We start from the raw sequence: 14,188 nt of genomic DNA, 5'->3' as shown, positions 1-14,188 counted from the left end.
CAATATCTTTAATGATCTGATAAAATTGCCTATTGTATTATCATGATGAATAAATAACATTCCTAATTCTGATTAGATATCTAATTTTATATATATATGTCTTTATTTATGTATTAAGTAATATTGGTTCACTTCGAAAGTGCATCAAAAGGCAAGTTATATGCCTTTTTATAATATTTTATACATTAACTTATAATTAAAAATTGATCTGAAAAATTGGATATTTGATTAACTGTTATTTCAAAGAACTGGTTTTTGAAGATTTGTTTTAAAGAATTTTCCATAAACCCAGTTTTACTGATCCATTAAATCTCAGTTAGAAATGTTTAAGTAACTGAAATTGCATGTACGTACATTTCATTACTTTAACCAAATACTCTGATTAACTTATACAAACATATACATGATAAGCTATTTTACATAATTCCACTGTTTTAAATAGAACTGAGCTTCAATTTTTAACTTTGTCTCTGTTCAGGGAAACCACTCTAACACAAGGGAAAAGTTACATCAAGTCTAACATTTTTTTTTAGGAAAAGTTGATAGAGAAAAATTAATCCCATACTTATTGTATCTAAAGAAATATAATATTCAAAACTCAATTAGTATGATTAGTACATAGTCATCACATTTGATGTTTCTTACCTTGTGATGTGATGGTGGAGTACGGAGATTGCATTGGAGAAGGTTTAAGAATTGATTTTTTGGGAGATTTGGGAGTCATAGTAGGAGATGGTGGTGGAGATCCTTTAGGGGAAGGCTGTAAAAAGTTTTGCAATGAAATACAAATTTCAAATTATAACGAAAAAATACCATTGTTCTAACAAGATATAATCCTGATCTAATAGGAACAGACTGTTCATTAATTTGTTGTTAACTGAATGAACTATAATTATATAAGGAAATAATTTATGCAATAACAGAGGTGATCTTAAAATAAAATGTAACAATAATATGACAGCGTATTTCCACAGTATCAATGGTGGTTTAGACAATGGTAGTTTATAAAACTCAACTTACTCGACCACTTCCAGTGACAGGTATCACTTGAAACCTCGATGTTTTTCTCTGTTCACGTGGAGTGCTCTTTCGGCTTGTATCGTCTACAGACAACTGTTTAGCAGCTTCCCTGAGACGACGCTTCCGCCCCAGGTGATGATTTATCCGCATAAGAAGTTCAATTCGAGTTATTGATCCCAAAAGGATCATAGATTCTGTATGAAAAAAACAAAACAAAACATACACACACTCTTACTCTTGGCATAGTTATACATTGCGATCACTGATACTAACCCATTTTTCTGCACCATTTATGCACAAATTACTTGTAATTGCAAGACTTTGTTGGTTACATGGTTCATAATAACATATACGAATCACATAAAAAAAGGTAATTTTCAATACCCCAACATTCCAGTTAATTATACTAATCACTGCACATATTCCCCATGTATTTCACACACAAAATATGTGATTTAACCCAATTCTTTTGGTCAGTTTTTCACACTAATTGTTGTAACAGAAAAACATAGTTACTGAATACGCTACAATATACAGACACCACCAGTAATGAAATATATAAATAATAAAATATATAAATTTACACACAGCCTGTAAACTCAATCAAAAAGCTTACCTAAATTTTGTTTAGTATGTTATTCATACAATATTCTTTCAAACTTAAAGTATATTATGAAAGCAAATTACACAAGAATGATCCATATTTATTTTTGTTTCATATTTATATGGTATGAAACTAAAGGCATACACATGAAGAATGGGACACCTACAGACATAACTACATGCAAAAGACACAGTTACCCTGTATATAATGTTTCATGACAACGGGTTGTTTCATTTATATACCTTTTGGATACTTATTAATTTACAGGATCTTCAATTTGCATCACATACAAAGTGTTATAGATTAATTTCAAAGTATTATTTAATATACTGTTGACATTAAACTATGTACAACATTGTTTCATATGCTTTAGTTTCAAAAACAAATATTTCCTCTAATAGTCAGTTATGTTTCAAACCTGTATTTAATTGAGCCTGAATAAGTCTGTAAATGTAGCCAAAACATAATATGTATTCTTTTATACAAATTTTATTTTTAACCATTTATCAAAGCTGCTGAGTTTTTAATTAAATTTATTAACACAGATGTGATCTCTTACTAAAAGTATTTTGGCATATTTTTATTATTGTTATTCTTTTTCTCCGCAATATCATTCAAAGTATGATTTTATTTACTTACTAGCTTTATAACTCTAGTAAATTATTTACTCCAGACGTTTTAAAATCTCATTAATTGTCAGTTAGGATTAGTATTTATATTTAGTTCATTCCTAATGGCAATTTCATATGGAGATTATGATTTGGGGATCTATCATTATTTTTCATCTAATTTGTGTTTTCAAAAGTATTAAGCTTTTTACTTTCCATACAAAATGCTGTTATTAGAGTATAAACAAGTATAAATGTACATTGTATGCAGAAATAATTTGAGAATTTTGATTATCTTGAAGAAAAGTTAAACCAATTACAAGATTTACTGAAAATGAACAATGTTATACCTGTAAATAAAAAGAAAAAAAAACCTTAGTTGGAAAAGTCTTTTGATCCTGAAAAAGTTTCACGAAATATTTATTTAAATGCATTGTACATTTACAACACATTTACTTTCTTTTCATTAACCACAATACTTAACATATGTTCATGCAATGGTTTAACAAATTATGTTTAAATAAATGTCTTTAATGATATTTATAACCCAAAGCAAAATGATTTGCTCTGGAAAGAAACTAGAAAAGTAAAATTTCACAGTAGGTTTAATTTAAGAACTTATAAACAATATACTAAGACCTAACAATGAAAACCATTATTGAATAGCAGTATAATGGCATTATTGTGACCATGTCACAATTTTTTTTCCTAGTCATACCTGGTGAATCCACAAGAGGAAAAGATTGAAGTCGTCTATTTAACTTAAGGATCTGTCTTAGGTCTCGATATGTGACTCCCTGCCACACATAAGTGATTTCTCGAATCATGATGTCTTCAACATAAACACTATGTGCTCTGTAATTAAAAAAATGACATCAGTTGAACACTTTAAAAGCTCTCAGGAAATAAAAGATGACAAATTATTAATGCATTCCTGCACAAACACTTTTTTAAAGAACTGATTAAAAAAAATACAGTTGTATGTATGAAAAGTATGTAACAAGTCTTAATGTAATAAAGAAATTCAATACTAATTAATGTATTAAACAATACCAACTGCTTTAAGTGAATCATTTTTACAATATATTTATCACAATAAATTATTTAACACTAAAATTCAGAAAGGAAAAATAACAAATAAAGTTTTTCATAATTACAGATTAAAATTATTTTAAGGCACATTTATTTACTCAGAATGTGCATTGCATATAGTATGAGCTCAAAAGTTCATTTGATTAACAACACTAAAATAATTTCCTTTAAAAAGTTTTTAATGAGATCACTTTCAGATGAAAAGGAAGTTAATTTTAACACAAATATTACAATAACTTTTTAGGTAACGAGCAGTCTTACATAACAAAATTAAAGGATAAGAAAGGAGCTTTTGGTCCATCTAGGCTGTCTTATCCACTAAATTAAACTAAAACTTGAAGAGAAAAACTTCAAAGCCAGCCCTTATCATTCAAGTTTTTATCAAACTTTCCCTTAAACTCTCTTAAATTAACTGCATCCACCACATCCAATGGCAATCCATTCCAGAGACTAACCACCCTGTTCGAAAAACAAAGCTGTCTTAGTTGAAGATTGCTTCTTCCCTACAAAAATTTATATTTGTGTCTCTTAGTCTTACCATTTTCACCAGCTATTATAATAATAATTAGTTTTGTCTGTCCTGAAAATGCACATGCACATCATTTCAATGCATGTAAACAAAAGACAGATGTAAATCTACTTTAGTAGACATTTTGCAAAACAACATACTATAAGCTTATCAAAGTTTTTAAAAAGGTCTAACGTTATAAGTTTAATATAATATATAATATAAATCTAATATAAGTTTATTTACTGATGGTAATAAGTATGGCAACATTTAGCCCTATCTAAACTAAAGCAAAACACTGTTAATTCACCTCTTTATTGAAAGGCTGTAAAGGCTTAACTAATGTTAGGCTTAATACAAGTGGACTTGTAGATTTCAGTGTCTGCAATTATAATATTTTATCTTTCTAGAAATCCTGATTTTAAAGAAGTACTTTGTAATAAATATACAAATTTGACTGCATATGTTTTTTCAGGTCTTTGCTATTAAAATATGAAAAAAGATGATGAATCAACACTATCAATTTCCTCAACAATCTTAAACACACCAATCAGATCTCGACTAACTCTTCTTTTTTTTCAAGATAAAACAAGTTCAGAGATCTTAGCCTATCTTCATATGATAACATTTCCATCCCAAGTATCATCCTAGTAGCCCTCCTCTGAACTCTTTCAAATAATTCAATGTTCTTTCTGAGGTAAGGAACCCAAGACTGTGGCCTAACCCATGATCTGTACAATGAAATTATAACCCCTTTAGACTTGTAATCAGTATATCTTTAGATCCAAACTAAAATCCTACTTGCCCTACCACTAGCAACAGCATATTGCTTGGATGGCTTAAGAAACTGATCAACCAAAACACCAATATATTTTCTTTCATATCACTGTTAAAATTATTTCCATCAAAATTATACTCATAATTCAAATTGTAATATCCCACATGCATTACCTTGCAGTTGTTGTAATTAAAAGTCCTCTGCTATTTATTTGCCCAATTCACCAAATAATTCAAATCTTTTTGTATAGCACTAGCATCTTCCTTAAAGCTAGCAACATCCAAAACTTTAATGTTATCAACAAATTTAAATAATCTATTGACCATCCCTTCATGTATATCGTTGCTGTAAATCAAAAAGAACAAAGGTCCTAACACTGAGCCCTGAGATTCCTCACTAGTGACGTTAATCCAATTTACTGAACTCCATTTAGAATAACTCTCTACTTTCTTTCATTTGACACTTTTCTATCTAATGAGCCAAACTATTCCCCCACACCTACAGAAATAAATTTTTAAACAAGACTTTTATGTGATATCTTGTCAAATGCTTGCTGAAAATCCAAATACATCACATCCAAACCCATACCCCTCATCTAATAAGCAGTAACCTCTCCAAGGAATGTCTAAAAATTACCAAGGAAAGATTTTCCCCTTGTGATCAGTTGTAATAATCTATTAATATTGTGCAAACAAATGCATTTATGTCTGTGTGTGTGCAGCCAGTGAGTAGCAATTTAACATTAAAAACATCTAGACCTTACAGTCTAAGAATAGTGCTTATTTTTAGATATTGAGAATCCAAAATAAAAAATTCTGTGGTCCTTGTAAGTAATAATAACACTACATAAGATAATACAATGTATCAGATGAACAGAAATAGACAGTTAGTGTAACTATCAGATTCCATAGCTGTATTAAAAATATTCTTTATTTAAAGCATAGTTAAGAAACTTTTCTTGAATATATTAACATGTGTTATAAAAAGAAATCATACAGTTTAAAAAAGATCATTACACCCACGTAATTGTTTTACAAAACTGTTAACATTTTATAGACTTGAAATACATATTTACCAGTAATTTGTGTGATATTACATTACAGTTAGGTTGATCATTCTAATCACAAGTCTCCTTATTGACAAGCTAAGTGACAGGTCTCATTGGCAATGGGAAATAATGCGTAAAAAGGATAGCTGAAAAGTTATCATACATTCTTTTTTACTGGTAGTTCATACAAGAGCCAGTAAAATTATTATAAGTTTTATTGTAATGTAATATCACACTAATTAACAAATCTTGCTTCAGCACAGGTGTTGTAAACTTTGACACTTTAAATACTGTATATGTATTTTCAGAAACCCTTCTTGTAGACGTTATTATGTAATTTCAAGAGATTTACTATGTGATTTGAAAAAGTGAGCATAACAGCAAATGATCATCAACAGGTAATATCAGAAATTACTTATGACTAACAAACTAAGTAGGTTTAAAATTATTTTTCAAAAATTCAAAACATTCATAATAATTTTAGTAAAGTATTTTTACAACTTGTTTTAATCTCTATTTTTCAAAAAAGTTTTCAAAACCTTTCTCTGGTCTTATTCTCAAAGATTTGTCAACTGTTAGTTCTCTTATTACAAACATAGAGATCACTTAAACATTCAGTACTTACTCTGAAGATACAGACAAAATAGGAGGCAAATATGGAAGCTTCTTAATTTTTATAATACTGTCATAGATAGATGGTTGGAGACACTGAGCTATGGCATTTGATATGAGAACAGCTAACTGTAAGTAAAGAAAAAGGCTTTGCAATCAATACAATTATAAATGTTATTCAAAAAAATTAAAATCTAGACCAAAAACAAATAGAATCACAGTCAGCTGTTGTAATATGCATACTCCTAATACAACAGAAAAAAAAAGTTTACATTTTCCTATACCAAAAATGTATTTCAGATAATATTTACCTCTACTTACATTTTAACTTTATTCTAATGAAAGTTCCTCTTCTCTGCCCATCTAAGCATTGGTATGAATTATACCTTGCTTGCTCCAGTTTTTATTCCCGACTATATCACCCATAGCGATTTTAATCTTGTGACTCTCTCCACCTACGTCAATGCACCCTCTATACCAGATTTGTGTATAAGCTCCCCGTTATTATTTCTTATTCACTTTTTTTCAAGACTAGCAAAATTATCAGATCTGAGCACCAGCATCATGAGGAAGAAGGGCAGGATAGTATGAGAGGCGGTATTATCGGAAATACATTTTCTGTATACAAAAATGTAAATTTCCAAAACACACTTACCTCTTCTCACACTTTAGCTAGAATCCAACACTGACAAAGTGGAAGGGCTGTTGAGGGTAACATCCACACAGAAAGAGTCTGCACAGAAAACAGGTGTGCAAACTGAGATATAGTATAGCACACTAGTAGGGTCCACACTACTTCTGGAACAAGTATGCTCTTTGCCCAAATAATGTGAAATCTACAACATGGGCAGTAAAGGCCAACTGGCCACAGTGTTGAAACCATAACATCTTGAGAAAAAACGTGCAAGGTAGGACATCTATTCCAAAATTGATTCCTCCTGCAATACCATGTATTGTACTTGTACATGTACCAACCACGTAGACAAGATCCTACATCTACAAGATGTAGTAGCTATGGCATAGGGACCACAGTGTGATATCATTGTATTATAGTAATATGATATTAAAGGAATCCAACCTGGAATATTGCATGTCAAACCACCAAAATCAAGAAGAGAAAGCAAGCAACACAAAAGTGGACGAACCTTCACCCCAACTTGAAGAAGCACAAAATGCAACAAACCAAACTTGAAATTATGTGTCCAGGAACCCAACCTGAAAGTTACACAATGTTGCATGTGAGCCACAAGAGTTACAAAGAGAAGGCAAGCAACACCCAACTAGACAAAACTTTCCCTCAAACTGAAAAAGAACAGAATGCAACAAACTGAACTCAGAATTACAGAGCCATTTATACCTCACTCAACCTGAAGAAAACATTTGGCCCGGGATTACAAACCTAATTCCTAACTCCCCAACCTGAGAGGCAAGATAACACCTCCTGCCCCCAGAATTATGAGGAGGATGTGGAACAAACAAACAAAGTTCAACCATTGACTCATGGACTTGATGCTTTGTGTGCAGAATTACAAGGAGTCGAGGACTCTCTTCCATGATCATGGAAAGTAAGATAATGACCAAAAAGAAGGGCCAGATTCAACACAACCAGAATTATAGGCTGGTCCTGCTCCCACCAGATATATGAGAAAACCATCCATGGTTTTGGGTGGGAGGGTATCCAGCTTTACCCTCTTCTCCTTGAGTGGAAGAAAATGTGTTAAAACATTACTCAGGAGGAACAGACCTCTTTCCACCACTCCAGCAACTGGAAACTGGGAGTGGTAAGGATTACCATGCTCCACTATGGAGAAATGGGGGGAGAATTCATGTTGGGGAGTCTCAAGGAACAATGATCTAAAGATGGCATAATAAGTGAACCACATTCCTATTTTAAAAAGCAAACCAGCTCCAATTTATTCAATCTTGGGGTCAGCAGGAATGGGCAAAATCCCTTTATGCTTTACTCGTGATAATCCATGAATAGCAGTCCATTATTGTATATTATGTATAGTACTGAATAATTGTGTACCACTGAGCTGCCAGGGATATTGAGCTATGCCTAACTTGATGAAATGAAACCAAAAGAAGACTCCACTCCTCCAATGAAAGCCCAGAGTAAGCCATACGAACCAAATGATGAATCCAACCTGTCAAAGTGACAGGGTATAAGTAACATGGCACAGTAGGATCCCAATGGATGAACAAATGCTTCAGTGCATGCCACATAACATCGGAGAGCCTGATCATGCATGAAAAATGATACAGATCTGAGCAGTCATATTAATGTGAAATGGAATGAAGTTGAATATGAGAGAAAGCCTTAACTACTTCTCTATCTGCTGAAGTTTTGGGTAGAAAGGAACTGTGTGGATACAACAACACAGAAGTGGAATGGTAAAGAATCCTGTGAACATGAAGTGCAAACACATCCAAATGTTGATGACTGTTAGCCAGAATCAGAAGAAAAAAAAAGTCTGAAGTGAAAGATGATAGAGTGAACATGACTGAGATAAGAAAGGTCAATGGCAGGTTGCCAATTGCCCATCTTTTTTTTTGGTATGACAAACAGCCAGAAATAGAAACCTTTGAGAGAGTAATCTTGCTCTATGACCTCTTTGTGCAGAAGACCCTGCATGGTTTGAGCTCGACAGCTGGAAGTGAGAAGGTCCTTCAGGAGTGTAAAGCCAACAGGTATGAGAGACATGAACTGAATTACCCACAGATATGTGGTGAAGGTCTCCATACTGACATGAATCATCTGAGTTGAGACCCCACAGGACCTGACCCTATAGGGTAGTCACAGACACTGTAGTCTGTACTACACCCTAGAGGAGGATACCCATTGATAAGGTTGGAATCACCCTTGTGTTCCAATGGATCATGGCACTGAAGTCAGAGATCTGAAAACTCGAATGGGTGATGCAGGAATCTATCCTGTAGAAGACCTTTGGGACAGTCAAGAAGCCAGGGTAGAAAGGGAAGAGTGGAGACAGGCCACATCCACTTGAGAATCCATGGAATCAGAAATATCAGCAAAAACAGACTGTCTAAGAAAATGAGTTTCTCTGAGATCTCTAAGGGTTGAAGTAGGAAGGCAAACTCCCTCCGGCAAGGCATCTCTCTCCAAAAGATCCCAACAAAAAATTAACCAAGATACAGAAGCTGATAAACTGACACAAAAGTAGAAGTAAATAAATAACTAAGATCATCCAAAAACTGTACAGGAGATCTGTGATAAGCCTCAGACAACAGTTGTAAATATGATAAAAAATACAAAACTGTTGTAAGTGACAGATGAATTCTAGAAAACTGAGAATGATTATGGTAAACCATGACATCTTCTCTGGAGCCCCAAATAGGAAGAAGAGGATCTTACCTCTGAGAGTCCAAATAAGGGTCCTCCAAGCAATGGAAAGCCAAGGTATGCTGATCCAATAAACGAGGATGACAAGGCATGGCAGCACCCTCTCTCAAATGATCAGCAAATCTCCTCGCATGTACAGCAATGTCTGATGAAGGTGGAAGGACAAGGTAATCAGACAAATGATTTTTCCCCAATAAAGAAGGAGATGATTCATAAGCTACAGCAGAAATACTTAAAACATTGCAAACTTGACTTACTAGTTTCGAAAAAGGATCAGGAGGTGGAATGTCTGTCCGGGGCTCATGATTAGCTGACTATGCAAAGAAAGGTACCAGGATTATAGAGTCTAGATTCTCACCAGTCCACCTTTGATCCCCCACAAACTCAGCCAACAGGAGAGAAAAAAATATCAGACTGCATACAAGACTCTACCTTTGCATATGAGGAACTGTATGTCCTCCGTGGAAGGTGGCCCCACCACTGATTCCCAGGTAATGCCAGACCCATGAGGTGATAGGGGAGGAGCTTCAGGCAACTCCATGTCTGAGATGTGAATATATATATATTCATATTCGAAAACCGTCTCAAATAATCATGTCAGATCGTTGTCGTAACTTATGCCATCAAGTAAAAGTGAAGGATAGGAAGTAATAACAAGAAGCTTATATACAGATCTGGTATTGAGGGTGCATTGACATAGGTGAGGAGATTCACAAGATTAAAATCAATATGGCCAATATAGTGGGGTATAAAGACTGGAGCAAGTGAGGTATAATTTATACCAATGCTTAGATAGGCAGAGAAGAGAAACTTCTGTCAGAATAAAACTAAAGTGTGAGAGGAGGTGTGTTGAGGAACAAGCTATTAAAAACTAAACAACTGTCTGGTGAGTAACATTTATCTCCTGAATTGACATTCCAACTCACAAATTTGTCAGATGCTCATGTGAACATCACAAAAAATTGATGAATAATAGTTTCAGATGAGTTTGAGTACACTATCAGCTCCTAATTGTTAGTTTTACTTCACATAAGCAGCTTGGGAAATAAAAGTTAAATTTAATTCTGATATGCCCCATTTCATCAGATAACTGTCTTACACAGATACATTTTACCATTTCTACTTTGTAGTGTGTAACTTTATTTTTTATTTCTTCATCTTATATGTGTAACAGTATTAGTTTGAGGCCTAGTTATCTGTATTTGAAAATAAATTGAAGTTAATATTATGCTCCCTCCTTTACTTGCAAAAAAATAAATATATTTACATTTGTTTTCTTAAGCCCCATATATAAAAATATTGAAATAATCTTTTATATAATCATCCTAACAGAAAATCTGGTACATGGAAGAGATGAAAGGTGAATGGATGTCAATTTCAAAAACAATGTAGTTCTTAAACCATGTCTTGTGAATGTACACAGTAATTAAAATCACAAAATTAAAGTGAATTATACTCCTAGTGCTGCTATTTTCTATTTTATTATAATTTCAAAAAGTTTTTACGCTTTTTCAAATACTACAGTCTACATTTTTTCCTAGGTAACCAATTATTCCATTTTATGTTTAATTTTAATTTATAATATTTAAAACTAAAAGATTTTAACAATTATAATGGTGAAAAGAACTACATTATCTTGTTACTTGTTGTCTCAAATATAAACCAACTTGTAAGCAATATTTTAAAGAAATCAGTACGTATCATTTCTATTACATCCTGTTCATTATGATGACAAGATATTTTCATACATATATCATATCATTTCTGTCAACCAGCTTAATCCCTAAATACAACAACATAATATTATTTACATCTAATGTCAATTTTTTAAACAACTTGCATTGTGGCAAAGATTTTGCTTACACACATGCACATCCTTTTACTCTTCCAATTAAACAATTTGAGGCTATCTAGCTAATTCTAGCAATCAAGTGTCTTATGACCTTCCTGACATAAGTCCAAACTACATTTTTCACATGGCCATGGTATAAGATGTTGTTTTTTTTTATAAAAACATTAACAATTTGATGCATAATGGACTACATGCTTTGTGTCTGCCATAGGAATCAAATCGTGAATTTTAGTGTTATAAGCCTTCACGCTTACTGTTCAACAACCAAGGTATACCAGTGGTATATGATTTGTTATTCAGTATAAGCAAAGGTATTTTTTTTATCCTATAACATACAAACAATATATTTTACATTTTCTATATCTCTAGAGCTTCCATTACTACAAGAAACCAACAGTAGTTCCTAAACACAAAAATGTAGCATTTGGATGTAAAAGTAACAGAAAATTAGAGATGAAGATGGTACTTACAAATGTGGTACTATACTACAATAATAAAACAAAACATTTATCTTCATTCAAACTGGGAAAAACCAAAGTGACTGATTACAAAAATTACCAGTTTAGAAATTTGGCACATTTCTTTTTAATAAAAAGCTAAATAGTTTATATATACAGAACATCAAGAAGGATTTCTAATGATACAAGTGACTTCTACACATTGAACCTAACTGTACAAATAATAAAGTATTAATTTAAATATCGTTAAAAGGCTATATTTTCTACTTCCTCTGTTTCCAGTTTTTCTGAGCATTTTAAACATTTTCAAAATTAAATTTGGGTTAACTGTGGAATTCTAAAAATAAGTATACTATATTTGTTTCTTCTTAGTAAATATACATTAAAAATGTTTTCTTGATTCTGGATCCTAAGTGTAAACTGGTAACTTCTGATTTCAAAATTCATACCATAAAAAACAGAAAATTTATGATTTACAGTCAGGCATACTTCACTTATTTTACTCTTGTCATCAACTATTTGTGGATTATTTTTATACATTCTGCTCTATTTATGTTTAGAACTAATTAAAGTAATTGATCAAAATAGTTTCTTTTTATGTTTTATTTCTGTAAATCTTACACAATATTTGCTCAATGAAATAATTAATGGAAAAATTAAGAAATATTTATAGGAATACATAAAAAGTTAAGGTTCTTTAGAAAACTGTATTTGTTATATATTGATTGTGAATATTTTTTAAAAGTTATCTGTTTGCAAATAAATTTGCTAATAGTACTGAAATTACCTGCATTCATATTGTACAGTTGAATGAATTCATTCGTTATTAAAAGTTTAAAATATTAAAGAACATACACGTATGTATTTGATGAACTATTTTACATAAAGTCAACACACAAAATTCTCTGGTTGGTTAATCATGTTCAGCCAAGTTGATCTTTTTTTAATACATGTATTATGTATCTGCAATACAATTATATTAATACCTGCATATCTAGCACAGAATTAGAAATTGGTAGGCTGACAAAGTAAATATCTCTTCATCTTTCATAATTTTTGTTTCTACTACTGTTCTGATTAGACATACAACCTTAAGAAATATTCAACAACTAAAAATGTGAAAATGACAGTTAAAAAAAACACAGATGATTAAATATATGTGGAACATAGAGCAGGAAGTATTTAATATCTCTATGTTTAAACAAAAAACTAGTGCTTACAATAACCGGGAGTATATGTGACATCTGTCCAGTCAGTTCAAAGACAATAACAGATGTGGATATTGTATGGGTTACACTTCCTGACAGTGCTGCTGCTCCTATTTTTAATGATCAAAATAGAATAAAGGTTTCAAAACATGCTCTAACAAGAAACAGGTAATACAGAAATAAATACACTTTATATGTCATATTCATTTAACAGTGTGTATGTACTCAAAAATCTAATAAACTTTTCTTTTTACCATTCATGAAGAATACCAAATTAGCTATGTAATTAATCTTTATATTAATAAATATTTAACAGATTTAATTTAAGTACTTTATTTTAATACTTGTGTCAATGTATCCTAATAAAACTTACAAAACTGAAATTTTATTATTCACAAAACTATGAAAATGTTTTAGATCCTCATTCACTATATAGATGTTTAGGATAAAGATTTTTATAAACCAAAAAATAAATCACTGATTTTCAAAGGGAAATTTTGTCCACAGATAAAGTCTAGAAATAACAATTAAATCTCCATGGAAAAAAATGTTTTTTTCATATTCCAATAAACTAGTGCAACATTTCATCAAGACCAATAAATAAAGGCATACACTTGCAATAGAAACACTCTCCAATCTTCTTCTTCATAAAACACAAGACTGTCAATTAAACTACATCAAGACTTACTACTTCATTTGTTCAGTCATACAACACAAGACTGTCAATACAACTAGACCATACAATACAAGACTGTCAAATACAACTAGATCAACACTTTCCACTTAATTTATCCACAGTCAAAAAACACAAGAATGTCAATACAACAATCAACACTTACCACATAATTTATCCACAGTCAAAAAACACAAGAATGTCAATACAACAATCAACACTTACCACTTTATTTATCCACAGTCAAAAAACACAAGAATGCCAATACAACAATCAACACTTACCACTTTATTTATCCACAGTAAAAAAACACAATAATGTCAATACAACAATCAACACTTACCACTTTATTTATCCACAGTC

At 31.7% G+C, this 14,188-nt stretch overlaps 1 protein-coding gene across 1 annotated transcript in view; it reads right to left on the bottom strand.

The window, feature by feature from the left end:
- The window catches only part of LOC106457023 (chloride channel protein 2-like), a 67,780-nt gene that overhangs the window by 17,089 nt on the left and 36,503 nt on the right, over positions 1–14,188 (bottom strand). The window contains exons 15-19 of the mRNA XM_013916407.2: positions 13,165–13,262; positions 6,284–6,399; positions 2,951–3,087; positions 1,021–1,214; positions 646–760 (exon numbers count right to left, since the gene is read on the bottom strand). Of these exons, the coding sequence (XP_013771861.1) occupies positions 646–760; positions 1,021–1,214; positions 2,951–3,087; positions 6,284–6,399; positions 13,165–13,262 (660 nt within the window). The remainder of the gene's footprint in view (positions 1–645; positions 761–1,020; positions 1,215–2,950; positions 3,088–6,283; positions 6,400–13,164; positions 13,263–14,188) is intronic.

The sequence above is a fragment of the Limulus polyphemus genome, unplaced genomic scaffold (genome assembly GCF_000517525.1).
Source record: "Limulus polyphemus unplaced genomic scaffold, Limulus_polyphemus-2.1.2 Scaffold282, whole genome shotgun sequence".
In the NCBI taxonomy this organism is placed as follows: Eukaryota; Metazoa; Arthropoda; class Merostomata; order Xiphosura; family Limulidae; genus Limulus; species Limulus polyphemus.
The sequence above is the reverse complement of the archived record's forward strand: the minus strand, read 5'-3'. Positions and strand labels throughout refer to the sequence as shown.